General features: G+C 48.4%; 1 protein-coding gene across 1 annotated transcript; it reads right to left on the bottom strand.

Annotated features, from left to right (window-relative positions):
- Positions 1-406: 406 nt before the first annotated feature.
- Positions 407-11,091, bottom strand: maneal (mannosidase endo-alpha like; the record flags this gene model as incomplete). Its single annotated transcript, XM_084312901.1, has 4 exons — positions 10,572-11,091; positions 9,491-9,600; positions 4,179-4,255; positions 407-1,043 (listed from the first exon to the last, which is right to left on the bottom strand). The coding sequence occupies exons 1-4, from the start codon at positions 11,080-11,082 to the stop codon at positions 407-409; spliced, it is 1,335 nt and encodes a 444-aa protein (XP_084169027.1). The 5' UTR covers positions 11,083-11,091.
- Between the last annotated feature and the right edge of the window lie 14,859 nt (positions 11,092-25,950).

The following is a 25,950-nucleotide window of genomic DNA, read 5'->3' as shown; positions in this document are numbered from 1 at the left end:
TTGTTTAGAATCAGAAAATACACCTATGCTTAAGCAGAGCTGAGTTACACAGGCACGATAACGACTTCATTTTTGAGGATGTCTCCGTTTTTTTTTCATTTGCATTTGGACCTCAATATCACCTGTCCATCGTAATGACCTCGTAACTTCAACCAACATTATTATTCCTGTACAAAAAAAGCATTAGTGGCCATTAAAAAGTCCACGGGGGGGAGAGAAGCGTAATCTGGAATGTTCTGGATCAAGAGCGGAGAGAGGGTGGGGGCTGGGGGCTGGGGGGTGGGGGCTGGGGGTAGCACACAAAAAGGGAATAGCAACAGGAGAGTAGAAAAAAAGCAGGAGCTGATAGTCTCAACGCCTCCGCGTTCACGGCCGTAACTACATAAGACACAAAAAGCCACACAGGTCACATCAGCCACTTGTCCTTCTCCTTGTTGAAGTGCTCGGCCCACCGGCGCGTCAGCTCCAGGTAGAGGTCCGGCCCGTTGGGCTGGTAGTCCAGGTACAGGCGGGTCACCGTCTTCCGGGGCACGGCTCGCTCGATCTGCGTGCCCTCGTGCCACTCGTTGAAGGACGTGACGGTGACAATCTCGGGCCGGACGGCCAGCGCCGCCTGCAGCGACGTCTCGTAGTAGCGTCCGTTGACGCGGTTCCGCGTGTTGTGGTTGTTCCAGGGGCGCACGGCCGTGTCCACGTAGCCGGGGCCTACGCTGGGCACGAAGAGCAGGTTGTTGCCGTCGCAGAAGGCCTTGACCGCCTTCCAGTTCTGGTGGGACGAGCCGAAGGAGAAGCCGTTGGAGGCGAAGTAGGTGTACATGCCGTCGAAGCCCCCGGCCAGGATGTCGTGCTTGTGGCGTTCCTCCACGAGGAGGGCGACGAAGACGCCGTCATACGGCGTGCCGCGGACGCTGTGGGAGCCCTTGGCGGTCAGGAGCTCCGCCCAGGACTCCGACGGCGTCAGGTAGGAGTCGTAGACGTAGAACAGGGGGAGGACCCGCCCTGTGCCGGAGCGGAATCTGTAGAAGGCGTCGTGGTGGCCGTACCTGGGAGGGAGGGGGGACAAAATAATGATGAAAGGGAGGGTTTTCTTTGAGCAAGTTTTAAATTTGTTATAGAACAATGGTCCCTGAAAACATTTGGAAATCCACTAGCTGGCTCTGTGCCAGATGTAGGCTGCAATGAATACTGTTTTAGAACAATTGTACTGCTACTTTCAAAAGCAAGGCAGTGACAGGAGCTGTATGGCAGAGTAAATGCATCGTCCTTTCTGTGTTTCACTCTCTCTCACTCTCTCTCTCTCATTATTTTCGTGCAGATGGCCAGCACAGTTGGTTTTTCTAAATATTGGCAGTAACATCTAGCCCGGAAAATGCATTAAACCCAAGGCACACGGTAGCTGAGGACTTTTCTTTAACTCCAATCTATTATCCCTGTAACCATTGCACATTGCTATTCATGAGACCCGCAAAGTGCATTTCATTCTTTTGACAGATCACACTAGCTACATGAACAAATGGGACTGTCAACCCTTTGTCTCGCAGCCTATCTCCGGGGCTGTAGATGTAGTACAAAGTAGAGTGCAACGGCACCCGGTCCCATAATGATGATGGGGGGGGGTATATAGTTCCTTAAAGACTATTTAAAATGGTTACAGCATTGACAGTATCAACATTCAGATGAAAAGATGTGGCCCCATAAAGAAAACCTTCACTCTGGCTCATCGTGACCTATAGCTCTGCCAGTTATTGGTATTTCCTTTGAGGCTATATGGGCAAAACTTAGCATACTACACAGAAAGGAATCCAGCCAGAGCTCAGGCTACCTGCTGTTCCATTATGAATAGATCACAAGGAGAGGCATCTATATTTAACTAACTGTGCCTCTCTCAGACCCTAGAAGGGTTCACGTTTCACCATGATCTCCAGCTTCTAATGGCAGCAGACATTGATATGGAGAGCGGGGCGCTGCCCCTTAGTAGATGAGAGGAAAGTCTTTATTGCTCAGAGAGTAAGAGTGATAGAGTCTGGGAAAGAGACTGGGGGAGGGGAAGGGACAGTGATATAGTGTATAGGCTGATGGAGAGGAAGGGAGAGTGATAGAATCTGGGAGAGACTGAGGGAGAGGAAGGGACAATAATAGAGTCTAGAGACTGAGGGAGAGGAAGGGACAATGATAGAGTCTAGAGACTGAGGGAGAGGAAGGGAGAGTGATAGAGTCTAGAGACTGAGGGAGAGGAAGGGAGAGTGATAGAATCTGGGAGAGAGACTGAGGGAGAGGAAGGGAGAGTGATAGAGTGTATAGGCTGATGGAGAGGAAGGGACAGTGATATAATCTGGGAGAGACTGAGGGAGAGGAAGGGACAATGATAGAATCTGGGAGAGACTGAAGGAGCGGAAGGGACAATGATAGAGTGTATGGATGGAGAGGAAGGGAGAGTGATATAATCTGGGAGACTGAGGGAGAGGAAGGGAGAGTGATAGAGTCTAGATCTAGAGACTGAGGGAGAGGAAGGGAGAGTGATAGAATCTAGAGACTGAGGGAGAGGAAGGGACAATGATAGTCTAGAGACTGAGGGAGAGGAAGGGACAATGATAGTCTAGAGACTGAGGGAGAGGAAGGGACAATGATAGAGTCTAGAGACTGAGGGAGAGGAAGAGAGAGTGATAGAATCTGGGAGAGACTGAGGGAGAGGAAGGGACAATGATAGAGTCTAGAGACTAAGGGAGAGGAAGGGAGAGTGATTGAATCTGGGTGATAAACTTGGGGTATAGGAAGGGACAATGATAGAGTCTAGAGACTGATGAAGAGGAAGGGGATTGTGATAGAGTCTAGAGACTGATGAAGAGGAAGGGGGAGTGTGATAGAGTCTAGAGACTGATGAAGAGGAAGGGACAATGATAGAGTCTAGAGACTGAGGGAGAGGAAGGGACAATGATAGAGTCTAGAGACTGAGGGAGAGGAAGGGAGAGTGATAGAATCTGGGAGAGACTGAGGGAGAGGAAGGGACAATGATAGAGTCTAGAGACTGAGGGAGAGGAAGGGACAATGATAGAGTCTAGAGACTGAGGGAGAGGAAGGGACAATGATATAGTCTAGAGACCGAGGGAGAGGAAGGGACAATGATAGAGTCTAGAGACTGAGGGAGAGGAAGGGACAATGATAGAGTCTAGAGACTGATGAAGAGGAAGGGGGAGTGATCGAATCTGGGAGAGAGACTGGGGGAGAGGAAGGTACAATGATAGAGTCTAGAGACTGATGAAGAGGAAGGGGAATGTAATAGAGTCTAGAGACTGATGAAGAGGAAGGGGGAGGGATAGTCTAGAGACTGAGGGAGAGGAAGGGGGAGGGATAGAGTCTAGAGACTGAGGGAGAGGAAGGGGGAGTGATAAGAGTCTAGAGTAGGCTTGGGCGGTATGACGGTATTACGGTATACCAGGATATTTCGAGATCCCGTCGGTATGATTCTCAATACCGTGACGTCACAGACTGCTATTACACTGACACGGAGTTGATTGTAGTGCACAGCACGTGCCAGCAGAGGGTTACGTGGCTATCGTTCCGGGAGCTAACGTTGATACCTGGCTGGTGCTAACTAACTGGCTACCGTTCCGGGAGCTAACGTTGATACCTGGATGGTGCGGGCTAACTGTCTACCGTTCCGGGAGCTAACGTTGATACCTGGATGGTGCGGGCTAACTGGCTACCGTTCCGGGAGCTAACGTTGATACCTGGCTGGTGCTAACTAACTGGCTACCGTTCCGGGAGCTAACGTTGATACCTGGATGGTGCTAACTAACTGGCTACCGTTCCGGGAGCTAACGTTGATACCTGGATGGTGCTAACTAACTGGCTACCATTCCGGGAGCTAACGTTGATACCTGCTAACTGGCTACCGTTCTGTGATTTGTTCACTTGGTAACACGGGTTGCTAAGGAATTTAGGTTCGAGGTTGAAGAAAGTGCACTTTTAGGTTGAAAGAATGGCCCTAATGTCAACGTGTATGAAAAAAATGATACGGCCCAAGCCTAGTCTAGAGACTGATGAAGAGGAAGGGACAGTGATAGAGTCTAGAGACTGATGAAGAGGAAGGGGGAGGGATATAGTCTAGACTCTAGAGACTGAGGGAGAGGAAGGGGGTGGCTGGTGGTGGTGTTGTATGCACAAAAGGGCCAACCTACTTGTCAATTATGTACTTGATGTTTTCATGCATGCTCTGGTCAGTCCTGCCTTTGTATGGCTGCATGTGAAATGCCACCTGTGGGAATACAGTGAGATGCAAAGTTACTTAAACACGCATGAAGAGAGCACATGACATACACATGAATGCACATAACCTTGGAGGAATTATAATGAGCATTCAGTTTGTATGTTACGATATATTTCAGCCTACTTGTTTGCATGTTAAGAAGACCAGTGGTTCTCAACCCATCCGATGCTGCGGCACACAAAACTGGTTTACTTTTGTTCCGAAAAGTACTATTATATTCTGACATGTTTTTATTTGATATAGACTCTCAGCAAAATCTCAATTCACATCGGAAACCAACTTCAAAAGGCACAGCGGTGAGCAGCGGCATGCTAGTCGAGAACCAGAACCACTGTACGAAGACACCGCTGTGCGCGCTTACATTTAATTGGTGGTGTGTGGACCTCGCTAATTCTTTGGCGGTGCCATCTGTGAAATCCAAACCGCTCATTGAAGTGGCATGCCGACTCTGTTCCAACGACAAATCCAGGCGCTTGTTCCTTGGGGGATTGTGTGTGTGTGTTTGTGTGTGTGTGTGTGTGTGCTGTGTGCACAGAAACTCAAATACAACACACTCAAGTGAGAGTCCTTCCAGAAAAAGGCTTATTTCCGGCACCAATCAAAGTGAGGCTTATCGATCCTGTCAGGATGAGTGAGTGAGTGAAAAGCATCAAGGGTTGGTTTGGGGGGAAGTCCTTGCGACATACTAGCGTCATGTCCAAGGGGTGTACTTGTACATCAAGCTGCCTCACGCTACGGAAACAGGAGATAGGCTCCTGCCCCATGTGCCGTTACGGCTCGAGAACCATTGGTTCTCAAAGGCAACTTCTTCTCTTCTTCATGAGGGTGTCTTGGTCCCTAAGAGCTACAAGTCCTCCAGACCACTATCAGGTGGATCGTCTATAAATAGATTTCCACTGGGAGGGGGCCTTGGCCCCTAAGAGCCACAGGTCCTCCACCAGAATGCAGTCAGCACCAGGTCCTACCGGCTGGTACAAATATAGAAGGATATAGTAGAGCAGTGGCAGACGGAAGCCGAGTTTAGCCGGGAGGATGCGGACGAGTCCTGGAAAATGGAGCAGACGGGGAGGAGGGGGCCCGACTAAGGAGGTGGAGGTGGAGGAGAGGAAGGAGGAGAAGAGAAGTAGTGGAGTAGATGTTCCCCCTCCCCTGCGGGCTTCATTCGAGCCAAGGACACCGCCTGTTGTTGTTGTCATCATTTCTCAGCAGATTCTCTTTCCGTCTCCAAACTTGAGGCCTATTTCACTGACGCAGTGTCTCGGAAGTTATGTTGGGGTTCTGCTCAATATAACTTCAACAACATTAAAAGAACACTTACTGCCCCCCCCCCCCCCAGCCACCACACACACACACACACACACACACACACACACACACACACACACACACACACACACACACACACACACACACACACACACACACACACACACACACACACACACACACACACTGGGGGGCGCATTATAAATGAACATATCATATCCTATCATCATACCTTAGTAGAATTTAAACTACCATCAAACTACCATGATTACTTTTTTTTGTAAGGGAGTGCCAGTCAGTGCACGTGAGCGGCGCGGCGCGTGAGCGGCGCGGGGAGCGGAGCGGGCGGTTTTGGCGTGAGCGAGGAGTGGGTTTTAAAATGGGTCGGCGCGACGTCAGGAGGGAGAGTTCTCCTCCGCTCCAATCCACTCCAGGCCGCTCACAGTGGTTTAACACTGATGTAATATACATGTAGTACAATGCCAAAGCAACAGATGGCGATGTACAAACATGAAGGCCATTTTCAACCAATGAGAAGGGTGAACCTGTGATATCCTGTTCAGGCTTTGTCACTCACATCCTGTTAGAAAAAGTTTTGACGCCATTGTTGTTGTCGTTAGCTTACATGCTAACGTTAATGGCAGCGACCATAGCATTGTGGCTAGGCTAGCTATCATCGCTTAATAGAGCTAGTGAATGGATAAACAACGTTATTTAACATTGAAGAATGGGTACAATTACAATGCGGCTCAATACAAACAATTGTTAAGGGGCCCAGGGGGTGTAGACTGTTGTAGTTCGAGCTAATTTACACCATGCTCCAAAAAAAAAATCTGCCGAGCGATGTAGCGCGGGGAGCGCTCGATTCAAAGTGAGCAGTGAGCGAGCGGAGAGCAACTTGGGGGCGGGGTCAACATGAGCGATTAGCGGAGCGGACCAAGCTTTAAATCTTTAAAGAGCGAAGAGCGGATTTCTCGCCCGCGCCGATCCGCTCACGTGGCCTGGTGCCAGTGCCTTGGGGTAATGTCAGGAGTTACCTAGCATGCATGTCTTTTTCATTAATTTATCTATTAATTTGTTATGGTGCTGCAGGTACCTCCTGCCATTGCCCTTGACCGAGGAGCATACATACTGTATACCCTGGCAGGGGCTGAGTGATGGATATGTCCTCTCTCTCCCTAAGTCTGCCATGGGCGCTGAGCAGGATGACAAAACGAACGCGACATTGATAACACTGTGTTGAGCCGTGGAAAATTGTGGGTGGGTGGGAGAGAGAGAGTGTGTGAGAGAGAGAGAGAGAGAGAGAGAGAGAGAGAGAGAGAGAGAGAGAGAGAGAGAGAGAGAGAGAGAGAGAGAGAGAGAGAGAGCCGAACACCCACTCAAAAAAGGGCTTGCAAGGTCTTCATAAACGGTTTCCATGGCAACCAGGCAGTGTTTGGTAACAGAGAGGGAGGGGGGGGGGGGGGCTTGGGCTGTCAGTCGTCTCGGCTGGGTGGAATATCATGCAAGGCCTGTCGAGGTAAGATGCAGTTCAATCTGTCCCCTCGTCGAGCTGAGTAAAGCCCACAGGGAGGAGGATGACAAGTGACTTGTTCGCTCGAGATCATCCAACGTTTTCCGTGATGTGGAGAGATTGTCATATCTGCATTCCCGAGAGGACAGTAGCTAATGTAGCCATGAATGAGGACATTGGACAGAACGAGTTCTATTATATATATGGAACTGGTAGGACATACTACGTTTGTGTGTGTGTGTGTGTGTGTGTGTGTGTGTGTGTGTGTGTGTGTGTGTGTGTGTGTGTGTGTGTGTGTGTGTGTGTGTGTGTGTGTCTTGTTTTGTATCCAGTTTATGAAAACACCAACCCGAGGTAATGTTGTGTTATGCAGTTATCAGTAACATATGCAAATGTGGAGAAAACCCATTGCCTGAGAGTACAGGGAACGATTTAACCTGTACGTTTTTCAGTGAGAGAGAGGCTGCATCTTTGTTCTAACACGCGTCAAAGTGAGAGATGAAGGAAGTAAGGCTGTAATCTGGTTCACTCACGAGTTCCCAGGGAAACGCATTGCTATGAGGCGAAGAAGGACTGTCTGTTGAAATCTATGGGCCATGCCGAAGATTCTACATCCATATACAATTGAATGTCAAAGAAGTGTGTGTGTGTGTGTGTGTGTGTGTGTGTGTGTGTGTGTGTGTGTGTGTGTGTGTGTGTGTGTGTGTGTGTGTGTGTGTGTGTGTGTGTGTGTGTGTGTGTGTGTGTGTGTGTGTGTGTGTCTTTTCATGTATGGCCCTGTAGGCTGGGGAAGCACTATATATGAATCAGAAATCAGGACAGAGACACACATATGACATTCCCCAAGGACCACAGAGGAAAGGAACTACCCCCCCCCCCCCCCCACACACACGCACGCACACACACACACACACACACACACACATACACAAAAAGGTATAAGTTTAATGTTCCAGTGCCCTGCAGTGCAACATGGGATCGTTTATTTTGCATTAAAGACAGAAAATACACACAACAATCTTGTAATCTAGTGCAGTTTAATAATGTATATTAATGCCAATGTAATTTAGTGCAGTTTAATAATGTTAGCAACTTGAAGTGTGATTTAATTCTTTCCCCTGGCTCACGTAGCGGAGCTGTGGACAGATAACCCTCCATTGTAGTGGAGCAACATAAATTGATACCGTGGGCACGATATTATAGGGAAAGGCTTACGGTTCAGAACCGCGGTTGCTTTATACTGCATTATCCCTTAAAACAATACACCTTTACATCCCTAGCACACACACACACAGACACCTGAACCTCTATTTTCTGTGCATGAGCTTCGGTACGCTGGTTGGAACACTGTAGCATTAAGCCTCTGCTCAGCCATGAGTTACAGAATGTTATATGACGAGTCTCACTGGTGGAGATGGTAGAGAGAGACCCGTTTTTATCAGCACTGCGTTTTCATCCCCGACTGCGTTCTTATCCCTGACCCCTGAAGTCTTCCTTATCACAGGATGGGATGGAGAGGGATGGAGGAGGGGGGTGGGGGTGGGTAGGGGGCGGGGCATTTCAGTCCAATTAATTTACAGTCTCAGCTCATCACTGTAAAAAGAAAATAAATGTTCATGGGAAATTCACTGTATTATTTTACAGATTAGCCTACTTTTGCTTTTCTACTTTTTAAGTCATGCCATAAAAATACAGTAAATAACTTTTGACCAAAATATGAACCATTAAATAAAGGTTGTAATCTGTACATGTATTAGATTTTACTGTAATTTGACAGTAAGTATTGCCGTCAGACATTTACCGTTTTTCTTTTTACAGCTCAGACTCAGACCTGTCTCTTACACCTGCAGCACGTGTGTGTGTGACCCTCTCTTCCACCAGCAGCTGTGATGTACAGACATGCTTTGTTGGCACAGAGTCATGTTTTTTTCCCCCTCTGCGGCAACGCAAATCGCTGTTCACGCTTATAGGTCCTGTAGCGGAACAAAACGACTGTCTCCGATGTCTTCCCTGTCCATTATTTGAGACTATTCTGAGACATACGGATAGGGGGGTGACATCCGCTTTGCTGTTGCAAAGATGTGGTTTCCTTGTATCCAATCAATAATGCACAAGGTGGATGGGTGAAACAGCTTTAAAACAGGCTTTTCTGTTTTCTGTGTGTGTGTGTGTGTGTGTGTGTGTGTGTGTGTGTGTGTGTGTGTGTGTGTGTGTGTGTGTGTGTGTGTGTGTGTGTGTGTGTGTGTGTGTGTGTGTGTGTGTTGGGGGAGGGGGGTTGAAGTACTTTTCAGGAACCACGTAACTGCCTGCATTACACTGTGGGGAGAATCTGACACTGCAAAGGGTGCAAAAGGTGCAAAAAGAGCACCACACAATCACCGGCAGCCATTCATTCAGGAAAAGCACCAGAAATTAAAAGACATACCCGTTGTCTCACCAGTTACCTTGATGCTGTGCCTGTGGGCGGAGTCCATGACGGTGGGCACCAGATCCTCGACGGGCTCCCCGTGGTTGTCAGCCACCCCAGGGGGGTACCAGGACAGCACCAGCACCCCTACAGATATGCCACACACACACACAGAGGGAGGGTGAAGTCTGATACATGAAGACCGCTGTGGAGTTATAGTCTGTTGTTTTTACTAGGATGCAACGATGTTGGATGTCATGCTGGATCTGCATCATATCACTTTTCCCACCGAGTCTGAGTCATAAACGTTATGTATAGGTTGATAACAATCAGATTAATTGAAAATTATTAATTTTACCAAACAGTGCAGGTGTAGACTATTGGGTTGGGGTCGTTGCAGAAGAAATTATGAAGACATAACCTTTTCTTCCCTGCGTAAGATAAATATATCGTGCTTCTACATGTATTATGCAACTTGCTTTGATTTGTGACGTGTTGCACGTGGCTCTTCTTCATATTGGCCTTCGGGGAAATTCTCCAGTACGGGTAGGCTGCTGGCTTTTAGCCAGGCTGTTTCCACCATTTGATACCAGTAGCAATATTGGTGCATCACTATAAAACAGGATATCAGATCTGAGCAGATCTGAGAATACCCCCCATACTCAAATCTGATACCCAAAGTGATGGGTTGCATGTCAGAAATCAAAGCAAAAGCCACTTGACTTTTTGCATTTTGGCACATAGAAGCATGCAGATCTCTCTAATGGAGAAGCATGGATAAACTCAACCATCTTTAATAATAATAATAATAATAATTCATTTAATTTATATAGCGCTTCTCAATAACCCGAAGTCGCTGGTTAGCCTAGCCATATCCATACTACACTGATCATAGGTATGTAGCCTAATGGATTGGGTCAGTTCAGTACTTGGTATAGTTGATACATAACATTTGTGTATCCCGACCCTACAATGATGTTGGTGAGACTGACACGAAGGTCAATAAGTAGCCTATCCGTTTTCATTTGCAGACCAGAGAGAAGCGAAGAAGCAACATTAGAGAATGTTGTTGTGGGTTATACTTCTTGGTGTTCAACACGGTGGTACTGTGATCTTACCTGCTGCCGCTGCTTCTATCTGAGACATGTGTGACTCGAGCACAGCAGGGTCTCTGGAGCTGTACGGCCCCAACTCTGGGTAAAAACTTGATGCGATGTCCTCGGGAGGCGTGTGCCTTCCTTGAGCGTGGCTGGCGGCGATCTTAGGGTCCCAATGTGGCACCAAAACGTGGTCCCAATGTATATATTTATTGTCCATCTTCGGCGAGCCGTACCACAGATAATAAAATATGTGCACGTCGTAGAATATACTGTAGTCGCGGTCGGATTTGGTGAAGACCACCTTGGTGTCACTGCCGGCCAAGTGGGACTGGCCCCCCGGTGACACCGCCGGGTCTTTCGGTTCCGGTCGCCTTCTTTCGGATGATCTCTCCCCCGCGAACTCCATCCCGGGAGCCAGGTCTGAAAAGCCATCACTCGGTTTCAGTGCCCTGAGGCCCATCATTGTACCGAAAATAAACAGAGTAAACAAGAAAAGCGCAATGAAAGCTTTCTTGCGCAACCGTGTCATTGTCGCTGTCCGTGGTCCTGAAAAGTGGAGCGCTGCTCGGCGGCTGCTGCGGTGGGTCGTAGACCCGCGGAATGTTGGCGTTCTGTATTATGTATGCCAAGTAGGCCTACTGCACATGAACGCAGCCTGGTCGTCTTTGGACATGAACAGTCGTCGAGCAAGGAGCACAGGTAACATCTGAGAAATATTGGTCGAAGCATTCAACCACCGCAGTAGGCTGTGCATTGTTGTCGGAGAGTTGATGATAGTGCCAGCGCTCGTCGTGGGTTAAAACGCATTGAAACCCGGCCGAGCTCATTTTCATTTTCAAAATAAACGTCCTTTGTTGTGTTTCAAAATTGCGTTTTGGTTGTTTACTCTGCGCCAGGTTACGATAAAGAGATCTGACTTCTTCTCACCGACTGGTGTGGTGGGGGCATCGTCACAACAATGCAAAATGTCGTTGTTGTTTATTTTTTCATTCCCCCCCTGTTGCTGGAGAGCCCGTTCGCGGCGGAATCCTCGAGAGAAAGTGGAAAAGCAATAGTCATTTCAGTCAAAATCACCCCCCACCCGTGCCTTTGCAGGGAATACAAGCTGCATATAGTCTGTTCATCAGCCTCTCATGTATCCTCGATAATAGTTAATTTGAACCTGCTCTTCCGGAAGCCGAACGCTATCATCCCACCATTGGCTACAGCTCAGTAGCCGACCTTTGTTACGCGTGGGCGACGTGCCTTCGAAAAGATGCCTCCCCGTCGCCGTAATAAAAGAGTTGCTTCTACTTTTTAAAGCAGTGTTTTTATAGTGATCGTTTTATCTCGCCTCGGCGGCGGCGGATGAGAGAATGTTGTGTGTGTCGGTGATGCGGGAGCGAGCGCCGAACGGAATGGGTGGGATTGATGAATCCCGAGCGCCTACAGAGGCATATAGTGCGCGTCGGACTCGGGGAATATAAATAAAACAAACACACACACATACATACACACATACACACACACTGACACACGCACGCACACACACACACACACACACACACACACACACACACACACACACACACACACACACACACACACACACACACACACACACACACAGGTTCGAGTTATTATGGGGGGGGGGGGGGGGCATAGATAGAGTTTGTTTTACTTTATTTTATGATGATGATATACTAGGAAATCATTGGTGTTCAATATATATCATTAGGCTAAGGCTTACTTTGGCCGGGCGGCGTATTATACCATATCACTATCTATCTATCTATCTATCTATCTATCTATCTATCTATCTATCTATCTATCTATCTATCTATCTATCTATCTATCTATCTATCTATCTATCTATCTATCTATCTATCTATCTATCTATCTATCTATCTATCTATCTATCTATCTATCTATCTATCTATCTATCTATCTATCTATCTATCTATCTATCTATCTATCTATCTATCGATCTATCGATCGATCGATCGATCGATCTATCTATCTATCTATCTATCTATCTATCTATCTATCTATCTATCTATCTATCTATCTATCTATCTATCTATCTATCTATCTATCTATCTATCTATCTATCTATCTATCTATCTATCTATCTATCTATCTATCTAGCTAGCTAGCTAGCTATCTATCTATCTATCTATCTATCTATCTATCTATCTATCTATCTATCTATCTATCTATCTATCTATCTATCTATCTATCTATCTATCTATCTATCTATCTATCTATCTATCTATCTATCTAGCTAGCTAGCTATCTAGCTATCTATCTATCTATCTATCTATCTATCTATCTATCTATCTATCTATCTATCTATCTATCTATCTATCTATCTATCTATCTATCTATCTATCTATCTATCTATCTAGTGCAAATTAATTGTTCAAATGAAGGCATCCAATATGATTAACCATTGTCTTACCTTAATGCAACAAAATAAAAATACAACGTTTCGCGCATCAATGATCTTTTCTGCTTTAAGTTTGTCTGTGAGATCTTTTTCAATGTGAAGCAGACTCAGAGTTGACTGTCTCTCCTGGCGCATATTGTTGTTCTTCTTAGCCAGTTTCGGATGCGCCTCATTGGGAAAGACCGTTCACAAGTTGCGGTGCCGACGGCAATGAAGGAAACGTTTTCCGTAATTTGGATCTCATCATACTTTGAAAACAATGTACATAGTAGCTCTAAAAAGTTTCCACGGTTTGATTAACTCTGACTCAGTCTCATCATGCCCTCATAGAGCAAGCCCTTGGCCTCAGGTGATCCAGTGTTATGCCCAGGCGGCATGTAACTTGGAATGGAGTTCCAGGTCTATGTAGCTCTCACGGAGAGGGCTGATTTGCTAAATGTACTTGTCCTTAATGGAACAGCCAAGTCACCCGGTACAACAGTTCTGGTGAACCTGGAGGTGAAAAAATCGGAAAGTGGGGGTGGGGCTAGACCATGGAGGATTTTGAAGACCAGACTGGCATCGGTTAGTTTGATGATGTGGCGTGATTGGTTACTGCCTGCAGTCTGGAATGTTAAACGGCCACCACACCTACTGCCATTGACACCTTGGTTGGCCGACCCTTGCGTATGGTCACCACCGGGCTGCACCCACACACACACAATATCGTAGCCTAGGCTGCCTATAATAATGCTTGGTTTGGGTCGGCATAGCCTAGCCTGGCCTTATATACCCGCCGCCTATGACTCTTGTCCAGTGATGCGTTGCCCATGGGACGGGGCAACCAAAGTTGTGTGAGCAGAAGCGCGTGCACGCACATGCACGGATGTGCACGCACATGCACGGATGTGCACGCGCGTGCACACAGGAATGCGCTGCACTCGACTGATGCGCCAACTCGCAGTACCCACCTGGCTGCGTAAAGATTTTGCCCAACCCACTTTCAGTTCCGCGTTCGGGATCCGCGATCTGATTGGCCACTGACGTTTCTCTCAGCGCCAATCGTGTTACGCCTAGATCACTGGTTAAGCTTGGCGACTCTTTCGAAGTCGCTCTCTTTCGAAGTTGGTTAAGGTTAGAGTTTGTCTTTAGAGCAGGGCGATAGACCACCAGCCCTGATTCCAAACTCTAACCTTAACCAACCAGTATATTGATGTGATGTCAGACTTGGATAATGCTAGCTAACGTTAGCTAACGTTAGCTAGCTAGCAGGCTGTTAGAGGCAGAACTAGGCGTAACGCGATTGGCGCTGAGAGAAACGTCAGTGGCCAATCTGATCGCGAATCCCGAACGCGGAACTGAAAGTGGGTTGGGCCGGTCGTCAGGTGTTACATTCCATTCGTAGAGGCAATTAGGCACTGTCTTTAGTCTGTCCTTATGCGAGGGAACATTTATGCACATGCGCGGGAGCGTGCATGCAACCAGTGTTGATATGAGGAACGCAACACTGCTCTTGTCTATCATGTCGTGCTCCCTCCCGTGTGGAGAAGCATCCAGCTGCAGACTCGGAGAGGACCGCACTGTGAGGGACGCGCTGTGAGGACCGCTCAGCGCCACCCACCCAGTGGCTGAATTGGAGTATTGCAGCTTGGTCTCAGGAGACTGACCCTAATCCTAACGCGCTGTGGAGTCAAGCCAGCGAAAACAATCGAAAGTAAGTAACGGAGCCTAACTAACTTAACATTTAAAAAGCAATATAAATATAGGAGAATTTGAAAACAAAATTAATAGTATGATGCCGCAAGGGATTGTGTATATACAATAAATGATTGTGTACTAACGGCACTGACTTCAACGTAAACTTGAACTGTACCATAGCCTAAGTTAAGTATTAACTTGCAGCCCTGCAAAACGAATTGTTAGCCCAACATTAGTTTAAAGTTATGTCTGTGGAATCATCTAAGAACGTTCAATTTGACCAATTATTTTTGTAGGCTATCATTCATGGCCTTGCCCTACTTAAGAACATGCCATTGCTGCAGGCTGAACAGCTCTTCCTAGAAGGGCCATGTGTACATCACAGGTGAGAGTAGGGCTGGGCGATATGGCCTAAAAATAAAATCCCTGATTTTCTTTTTTTTAATCCGATTTACGATTTTAAACTAGAAACGCCAAGGAAATCATTCAAATAACCTTTGTTATATATTCGTACTGGCATCGCGTCCCGCTCTTAAGCCATACCGAGATATACCTCATCTCATGTACATGTCCATCAACGAATAAAAATCAATACACCCAGCACCTGCCAGGCCCCGCCCTACTTGCCGTACTATATAGTACTAGGCGTGGCCACCACTCACTCTTCCTCTATTTTAGTTTCCATCATAGCGGATGCATGACACCCTATGCAACTAGAGAAATTAGTTTAGAGAAATTAGGTTGAGTGCTTACTGAAGATTTGCCTACCCCTGAAATCTTCGCGGCATGTTCTGGCGGCGTTCGTATGGGTTCTGCGACTCTGCAGCGGGATGCATTTTTGATGCATTTCAGCGTCGAGTTCTGTAGTCTCCTTGTCTTGTTGACAGCAGACAGAGGGACAGCGTGTGAGGTGTAGCTATCGAGCTACCTCGCACAAGGTAGGACTTGCGCCACTAGGCATTATCGCTGGTGTTAGTAAATGCTGCTTGTTGTGAGTTGTATATTTGCGCCAGGGGCAGGATGTTTGGGTAAACGTCCCTCTAAGAGGTGGATGTTTCCCAGGCTGTCCTGGAGCGCGCTGCTAATACTAAATGCTATAAATGCTGGGTCGCTGTTCTACTGTTCCCCGCTGTGGGATGTCACTAGGCATGACAATGCTGGCATTTGTGATATGCTCGAGTTGTCCCGAGAGACAACCGAGTGTGTATTGGCGCAAGCGGCGGGATATCTGGGTAAACGTTGTTGTTTTCCCCGTTATCCTGGAGCGTGCGGCTAACGCTATGCTATATTAGGCTACTGTTTCTGTTCTGTCTCTCTGCTACGGGAATGTCTGTCTATACTACAGTCTTCCCTTCTCTCAACCATTCATGCTGACGGTCAATCGGTGTCTACTGGGAGAGTATTGCGGGGGGGGCTTTGTTTACCTTTATGGGTAAATGGGCTGAGGTCTAGGGCTGGTGTGCTGTTGTGAATATGATGAATGAATGCGGGACTGGTTCTCTGGTCTGCAACCCCTTAACGTTGTGTGCATGGGCTTGCCCATTCTACAATATATTCGTGGTGTTAGTTCATTTATTCATTAACCCCTTCATGGTGCACACCACAGTGGAGGTTGCTGGTTGCAACAACCACTGGTGCTCCGTGTTAGCATCAGTCCTTTGCTTTTGACATGTTGAAAGAGTGCCCCGCCCGGCCGACGCCATGAGGTGGGTCGGCCCGCCGAGTGGCTGGTGGGCTGCTAAAGCCTGTACCGCCACGGTATGGAATTGGCAGCGATTAGTAACTGTGTTTCGAATTGCTGTTTTTTCTATCAAAAAATGGTGTCTGGTGGCAGGGCCCTGAGGGCCAGCCGACGTCGACACATCGCGTGAGGTTGTTGACATTATTAGCTTTGACCTAGCCGCAAGCTATAACCGCTCAGGGCTCCCCTCTCCGCAGAGGATCTTGGTCTTCCGCTGGAGCGCGGGCGGTATTGTCCTAGGCCCCACACCGCCTCACACTGCGCAGCCAGAAGAAGAGAGAGCACGGCCTCGTCAGCAGCGAGGATGAGGCCCTCGACAGGCGGCTATGTTTTCCCCCGCCAGAGGTATCCTGGGCGTTGAATCGACAGGTGTCCACAAGGCCGACAGCCTTGGCGGCCGAGGGATCGGCCATGTTGGATGAGCTCGGCTTGGGATATACAAGCCGTCGCCGTCCTACCGCGAGCAGCCCGCTCTCCGATCACTCCCTCCCCCAACACCAGCGGAAAAGGGGCTCTGATTGTTTCCTTTGGCTGCGGGCCGCGTGCTTTCGTTGAAGCGCGTGCAGCCCCACTTTTCGCTTCTCATGGGGACAGGGGCTGACACCCAGTTGATGGCTGAGCCTGGGTCTGTCCGTGAGAATGTTGTGCTGTCAAGCGGCTCCCACACCATAAGCTGTGTTTGGTTGAGCCTGGTGTTACGTCTGTCAACTATAAGTGTTGTCAGCAGGGGGGCTCGAAACCTTTTTGAGGCACACAGTGCGGGCTTCCCCGACCTCGCCTTCGCGAGGCCAGGTATCATGTTGGTGCCTCCCACTCCTGAAAGATTGGCAGTGGTCTCGCAGGCGTGCGTGAATTGGGTGGTAGTAATATCACTGCAGGGCTACGGTGTGTAGGAACCCATGGGGGCCTCACACCTTGCATGTCCGGCTGCAGAACAACTCCTGAACAACTGCAGAACAACTCCTCCTGCACACTGAAATACTGGCCGCTATGAAAACCAGAGACAAAAAATGCTCTGAATTTCATAAAAGTCAGACAAAGCTTTCCAAAACCTCAAACAGTGAACTCCAAGCCCACGTGGTTGAACAAAAAATTCAAAGAAACAGACTAAGAAATGACGTAAACACCATGATCAAAACCGCAAAAAGAAATTTCATCAACGACAAAACTGAGGAAAACAAAAACAAACCCTGCGAACTTTGGAAATTACTCAATAATCAACTAGGCTGCAGTAAAAAACTTAAAACCAGATTCTCAAACATAAACATAAAGACGGACAACACGCTCATCACAGACAAGCTGGATGTAGCCAATTACTTAAACATCTTCTTCACAAACATAGCCACAACACTCGTAAACAAACTACCCTCCCACTCAGGGCATTATGGGGTAGAACTCATAGTAGCATACTACAAAAACCTAGGGGTCCACAAAGACGACTTCAAACTTGAAATGGTAACAACCGATGAGGTACTCAAAAAATTGAGCGCCCTCCAACCTAACAAGGCCACTGGCCATGACAACATCCCCTCCAAATTCCTCAGAGACGCAGCAGCCGCCATCACCCCAGTCATCACTCACATAATAAACCTCTCTATAAAACAGGGACACGTCCCCAAGGACTTCAAAATTGCGAGAGTGACCCCTCTGCACAAAAAGGGCAGCAAATTAGACCCAGGCAACTACCGCCCTGTTTCTATTCTTACCTCCATCTCGAAAGTCATGGAGAAAATAGTCTTCAAACAGGTCGAAAAGTACCTGGCGGAAAAAAATCTAATCTACGAATTCCAATCTGGCTTCAGAACGTCCCACTCCACTGACACATGCCTCCTCTATTTGAACGACCACATCAAACAAGAGGTGGCCGCGGGCAAATACTGCGGCATGGTCATGCTGGACCTACAAAAGGCCTTCGACACTGTCAATCACTCCATTCTGATTGACAAGCTAAAAGCAATTGGTTTTGATAGCTTATCAGTGAGCTGGATGCAACAGAGAACAGATGGTAGAGGTAAACGGTACTCTATCCCCCCCCCTCACAGTGAGCTGTGGTGTTCCACAAGGAAGCATACTAGGACTGCTACTCTTCCTAATTTATGCAAATGACATGTCGTCAGCCTGTGACTGCAACTTGTTCCTGTTTGCGGACGACTCAGCCCTGCTGGTCTCTGACAAGAACAAGTTGCAGGTTGAAAAAACCCTCAGCTCGGAACTAGGCAAAATCTGCATATGGCTCGCTGATAACAAACTATCATTACACATGGGCAAAACAGAGTCCATTCTCTTCGGTTCAAATAACAAACTCAGCAAGACCGACGGCTTCTCAGTTGCAGTGGGTGACAATATTGTCACAAGGAAAGACGAAATTACCTACCTGGGTTCCATCCTAGAGGCAAATCTTTCCTGTGACAAAATGGCATCCAATGTAATAAAAAAAAGTCAACCAACGAACTAGATTCTTGTACCGGATCTCCTCTCTGGTAAACAAGAATACCCTGAAGACTCTGGCAGGAGCACTCATTCAAGGGTACTACGACTATGCGTGCACCTCATGGTACCAAAGCACCTCAAAGGCGCTTAAAACAAAATTACAAACATCACAAAACAAACTGGTCAGAATACTACTTGACCTTACCCCCAGAACCCACCTCACCCCTGCCCACTTTGACAACCTAGGATGGCTTAGAGTAGACGACAGAGTACAGCAACTTGCAATGGGCCTGGTCTACAAGATACACTATACGACTAAGGTACCCATGTACATGTCAAAATACTTCCCAAAGGTCAGTGAATACCACAACCACTACACCAGAGGAAGCTCAACAAATCATGTTAAACCCAGATTCGGCTCAAACAAGGGACTAAATACGTTTCGCAATTATGCCACATCAATGTGGAACGCCCTACCCAAAGCTGTAAAGGAATGTGAATCCCTACCCACATTCAAAACCGCTCTTAAAGAGCACCTACGGGAGGCTGCAATTTGAAACTGGCCACCGTAAATGCCCAAAACCCCCACCACCTCCTAATAGACAGTCTCCTCCCCACCGCATGTATATATTCCCTCCCCGCCATATGTATATCTCTCTCCCACCCACCCACCCCCTCCTAATGTACAGTCCCCTCCCCATCATATGTATATACTCTGTCAGGATCTAGGGGTAACAGTACTGTATATTTGAATACCGTTTATGTCACAAATGTATCAGTACTAAATACCTATATGTCCCTATGCCATAAATGTCATGTATGTTGTGTATGTCATAAATGTCTATATGAATTGAAAATGAGGGACCCAGATGGAAACAAGACAAACGTCTTTCTCAGGTCTGCATCCCCTTAACAATTGTGTGTATTGAGCCGTACTGTATTGTACCCATTCTGCAATCTGTTAAATAAAGTTTTCATTCATTCATGTTCTGGAGGGGTGTTCAGTGGGGGAGATTTTGTCACCTAGAACTGATGTCAGCTTCCCCCATATCAAACCGGCCCTTTCTGTCGGGGTCCCCCCTTGGGTGCGATTGCCTCGTGGGTAGTGTCAGGGTCAGATGTCCCGACACGGAACGCTCTGCTCGCACGGGTCCAGGGTTGGCTACGCACAGCAGGTGGGACCGGGCCGCCTATCTACAGTTCCTAGCGGAGCTGCGCCACATGGCGGCGGGTGCGTTGGGAGTGTCATCACATATGGCTACAGCAGTACCATATGTCGAGGTGGATGGAGAGAACGCTGAGGCGGGGACTTGTATTTACACAACCTCACCCGTTTTCGGGTTTGGTACAGACCCTATTGTCAGGGTCACCAGCAGTGACAGCTCTGGTCAACGAGATCCAATCTCTGTGGACGAAGCAAGCCATCGTCGTGGCATTTTCCTCCCGGTGTATTCTGGTGCCTGAGAAATCGGGAGGGGGGGGGTGACAGTCAGACCCATGCTGGACCTGTCCCATGGGAAGGTTCAGCATTTTTTGGATTGTCTCCTACCTGTTGAACACTGTCAGGTGGGGGTCTGGTTCTCCTCCATAGACCTGTAGGATGCATATTCGCATCCCCGATCTTCCATCCTAGGGCTTACTTACGCTTCCTTTGCAAGGTTAGCGTATGAGTACCAGAGGCTGCCGTTCGGTTTTTCTCTGGCTCCCCGCATCTTCACCAAGTTCCTACCAGCCTGGGGTTTGCTGTAGACTGGAAGTAGAGTACACCTCTTCCCAGTCAACGGGTGGAGTACTATGGGCATCCCTCTCAGAGCGTGTTGTCGACACGCTCAGGAGGTTCCGTCCTAGGACGGTTACGGCGCTGTCCGTGATACGCCTGCTCGGTATGATGGCATCTGCTCATTCCGTGGTCCCTCTTGGCCTCCTCTTCACCCCAGGAGGGGGTTACGGAGGTGGGTTTTCCAGTATGGAAATAGACCCGGTGAGAGGCAAGTGGAAGCGGCTAAGGTTCCCGTGTCAGTACTGGGGGACCTCATGGGCAGTAGGCTGTCACACGTCACGTATTTCACCGACGCCTCCCTCGCTGGAGACGCGTCGGGCCTACGCAGTAGGGGGCAGCTGGCAAGCCATGCTGCCCGGTCTGCGCTACGTTCAATGTGTTGGTATTGAAAGCGGTCCTTCTGGTCCTCAAACGGTGTTGATCAGGACGGACAATACGACGTCAGTGTCGTATATCGACAGACAGGGAGGAGTACGCTCCCCCCGTCTGCACCGGGCGGCGGGCGGCTGGCTATGGGCGTTCTCCATCTGCGCGCCCTGAGGGCTCTCCACATCCCCGGCAGGGTGAATGTGGGTACAGGTGTAATGTCGCAGGGCGGTCCTCACCCTGACGGGTGGGGATTACGTCCGGACATAGTCAGGCAGGTCTGGGACCAATGCCGTGCCGCCTGGGATTCTTTCCCCCATACATCTGTTAGGTCAGTTGTTGGGGCGGGTACGTTGAGGAGCGCAGGTTCTTGATCCTGATTGCGCCGGACCGCGGCGCAGCTGTGTGGTTCCCGGTCCTGATCCAGCTCTTGGTATCCCGTCATGGCCTGTTCCTTGGTCATCGCGGGCCCTCTCTCAAGCGCACGGGTCTCTGTGTTAGTTCCCTGTGCTGGGCCAGCTCCTGGTGGGTTGGCTGGTGAGAGGGTGAGACTGCGTTCTTGCTGGCCATCACCTCCGCTAAAACGTGTGGGTGTGCTTTGTGCTCTCTCGGTACGGCCAGAGTGCCTGTCTTTTCGTTCCGATAGTGGTGCCACTCTGCGGCCTAATCCAGCCTTCGTGCCTAAAAATATCCGGAGAGCTTTCCGCTCCAGGGATATTATGGTTCAGGCGTTTCATCCGCCTCCCCACGCTAGTGAGTTGGAGGCGGGTCTTCACCTGTCATGTCCGGTCCGGGCTTGGGGGGTTACCTCAGCCGTACTCAGGGCCTCAGGGCTACCGATCAGCTCTTTGTCTGTTACGGTGGCTCTCGTGCTGGTAAGGCACTGTCGAAACAGCGCCTGTCCCATTGGTTGTGCGAGGGCATTGCCCTTTTGCGTTACGTTGGCCGGGCTGGCTCCCCCTGGGGACGTCAGGGCGCACTCCACTCGTGGGGTGGCGGCCTCTGCCGCTCTCCTGGGTGGGGCATTGGTGGACATCTTGCTGCGGCTTCATGGTCCTCACCGGGTCCCTTCGTAAGGTTTTACCTCATGGACATGACCGGGGGTTCTGTCTCCCAGGCGGTTCTGAGGTCTGTGGCCTCTCCTGCTTCCCGTCCTTTGGTAGGGTAGCAGGCGTGTGTGGGTGTGGGCCACAATGTGTTGTGTCACACGTGGTTCCGCCTGTGCTGTGCGTTCAAGAGGTTCTAGTTCCCTCTTGTTCACACTCGGGTGGAGTTGACTGCCGCCCCCTCTTCATTAGGAAGGATGGGGTGATGGGACTCCCCTCCCCCTGATGTGGGCTTACGGGTCCTCAGGGGGTACATTTGTCGGGCCTCGCGTCCGCTCTACCCCATATCTCAGTATGGCTTAAGAGCGGGATGCGATGCCAGTACGAATATATAATGAGGAAGCAAGCAACGAGGAAGAGGGAATTACCTGGAGGCGTGCGGCACAGGAAGCTCTCTTCGGCATTGGACTTGGCCGTGAACGGTCGCAGCCACAACGGGAGGTGCTTTGGAATAGCCCCGTTGAAGAAGTCAGTGAAGGGGAGCCCCGCCGGAGCGAGCGACGGGTGATGAGACATACTTGCTAGTGACGGGTTATCCTAGAAGTATCCGTGATAGTGTGTGAGTAAGAGAAACCGAACCCAAGGACTAACGTCTAAGCTAACGAGACTAACGTCTAACGTTATCGGGTTATAGTAGTTACTGTGTGCGGTATAGTAGCATGCCGCTAACGGCTCCGTCTGACTTGAGTAGACTACCGGGCGCGAGGCGCTGAAGAGGCCGGTGGTATAGTCAGCCACGTTGCGTTAACAGTATAACCGAATAGCAGGAGGGTGCGCTGAGACCCAAAGCTTAGCTGTGTTTAAGGTAGCCAAAGTATTAGCTCGCGCAACGGAAGCAAGCCAGCAACAGCAGCAGTGGACGTTTCCCAGACGGTACAGAGGACGCCTCTTCCCACCAGCAGAGGACGCCATACAGCCAGCTCTGCCCGCTAACCACTGCCTGCTGTTCGCCCAACCTGCTGGCTGTGCTCGCGGATTGCCGACGCCATCTTGTCATCCGGACTAGTGGTGACAAGAGTGGGTCCGCCATCTTGGCTAAGTACTAACAGTACCACGTGTGTATCAACAGCAACGTCCATTGAAGTGAACGCTAATCACCAGTGTCTAAGGGGTACCCCAAACAATTTAAGCCGGCTTAGGTTAGGTTTTCTTTGATAACGTGGGCCCACATTTATTGGTTATTTTTGTTATTGGTTTATTTGACTGTTTGATTCTGAGACTCCCAATGTGTCTACGTTCTATGCCTGGGTTCCCCCAGTACAAGCGGGGTGGTTTAATGTATTGAGCACTCGGTGCCTATGGTGGGAAGAGCTTCCCCTACATTAGTTACAAGAGCACCCGGTGCCATATGAGTAAGCATTAACGTTGTAATGTATAATCTGCCCAGGCTTCACTAAACGTAGATTTAATTGGGATCATTGTGTGTGTCTCTTTCTTTGAGTTCCATTTTGTAGGAGCCAAATCCTATGATGATAAATTGTATCTTTATTGCCCCCTTAGAAATATATTTTATTATGGTATTCGTGCTTTGTGTTTATTAATATTTGTCAATGAATTCCAAGATGGAGACTTACCTGGTCAACTCCCCTTTTTTCCCACGTTCCCCCTAACCACTCCTATAACATGGCAGGTAATTTAGAGTTCATGCAGGCCCAGGTGGAGCGGTACCATATAGTTTTTGACCACACTCAATTCGCACTCAATTCACATTTGATCGACAGTTTAAGTTCATTTCCATAACCCTTTTTGTTTGTTTTATAGTGGTAAGCAGCTATTGGGGCTGTTGTGACTCGCTTCCCAATAAATCCTGTTTGTTTTGAAAGTACATTGGACCAGCGTCATCTTTTCTTTTTGGATTGCAATTCGGAGCGTGTCGGACTAACAACGCATTACCTGGAGCCTCAAGGCAACTGTGGTTCGTATGATTGCCTTTACACATTTGCTATTTTATTCTCTGGGTAAATATTGTGACGGCATAATTATTTAACCCTTACACCCCATTTACAGAATAGCATTTGAAGGGTCTATACAGGTGGTCAAGGAAGGGTACTGCTTAAAGGGAAGCCCAATAATACTATTGAACTGACAGTCACTGGGTGTGGGAGGGCTGTCGGAGGTACTGAGGGAGTGAGGGTGTGTGGGGAGCTACTGCTGACCGCCTTGGAAGGCGAGGGAGACCAGAGTACGAGTCCCCAGGTTAGTCATTCCTGGGCCCCATCCACTCCAGCTGCAAGCCCTCCAGTATGACGTTCCGGGCCAAAGACGGGGGTACTTATAGGTCCAATACTATAGTATCCTACTACCCAGTGTCTGTGTACTACTACTCCCACAAGCAGGGATAATCCACCCTTCTACACTAGGATGTGTTCTACCCCAAAATGCCCTGAGTGGGAGGGTAGTTTATTAAACAGTGTTGTGGCTATGTTAGTGAAGAATATGTTTGGCAACATCCAGCTTGTCTGTGATGAGAGTGGTCCTCACAGTGCGGTCCTCTCAGAGTCTGCAGCTGGATACTATTGCCCGTGTGCGCTGTATAGCCTATGTGAGGGGGATCCTGTTGCCCTTGTTCCACTTCCAAGCATGTCTGCTTGGAATTCATCTACAATCTACGATTAATTGAAAATGGGGGACCCTGATGTAAACAAGACGAAAGTCTTTATCTGGTCTGCATCCCCCTAACAATTGTGTGTATTGAGCCGTACTGTATTGTACCCATTCTGCAATCTGTTAATAAAGTTTTCAATCAATCAATCAATCAATCAATCAATCAATCAATCAATCAATCAATCAATCAATCAATCAATCAATCAATCAATGCTATAGGCTATAGTGGAACGTTGAATGTTTTGATACTCATTTACAAGATACAAGATACAAGATACTTTAATGCCACACAACGATGGTTGGTGGTAATTGTTTGTGATACAGTTTGTTGGGACATCAACATAAAACATCAGACATCAAACGCCCCCCCTCCCACCTCCCAATCCCCACAATAAATACATACAGGCAGGCACGTGCACACATAGAGGCCAAGGGGTGCCTGAGCACCTGCCTTTTTGAGCCTCATCAAAAAAGTGCCCTTAATTTTTTTTTTTTTTTTACTGTTACGCATATAGACTGCCCTTCCAACTGAAAAATGTCAGGATAGAATCAAAATATTAGGTAAAGAGAGAGAGATGCCCCATATTCCATTGCAGTTTGCACGGCCTCCTCAGCATGCCTCTCCGCGGACCTCTATATTTTATGCATAGCGTGGGTGGTGATGATGATCATGATAGAAACCGCTGTTGAATGCTGGTATTACACTCATTGAGGGACACAAAGAAGTCATGTCCGATGGGATTTGGGAATCTCAAATACAAATCGGGATTGGAATAAAAAATGCATTTATATTAAACAATACAGAATATACAGCACTTCTTGGGGTCTGTAGGGTAAGCACTTATTCCCTCCCCCCTGAACATTTATGGAGATGTATGGGCCTTTTAAGTCAGTGATAAAAGTGTCTTTCAAGGATAAGTGAGCTCCTGCACTGATTATTATAGTTCAATATTTGATCACCAAAACCCCACAAAAAGCATAAAAAGGGGGCCCCCCGCCCGAAAAGGGCACTTGAAAATCGCGCTTGCGCACTACGCGCGCTCGCTTAATATATACACACAAGTGTAGTGCCCTTTTCAGCCTTTGAGCACCTGCCCCTCTAAAGTCCTGTGCACGTCCCTGCATACAGGACAGTCACATGTAACAGTGTCAGTCAGTGACGGATGCTTGCCCGTCTGTGCGAAGGGGGGCGGGCCAGGGTGTTTAGTGTTCGGACTGCTGTAGGGAAAAAACTGTTTGTGAAGCGTCTGTGTCTGGTTAAAATG

Source organism: Notolepis coatsorum (genome assembly GCF_963971535.1).
Source record: "Notolepis coatsorum genome assembly, chromosome: 4".
NCBI classification, from domain to species: domain Eukaryota; kingdom Metazoa; phylum Chordata; class Actinopteri; order Aulopiformes; family Paralepididae; genus Notolepis; species Notolepis coatsorum.
The sequence above is the reverse complement of the archived record's forward strand: the minus strand, read 5'-3'. Positions and strand labels throughout refer to the sequence as shown.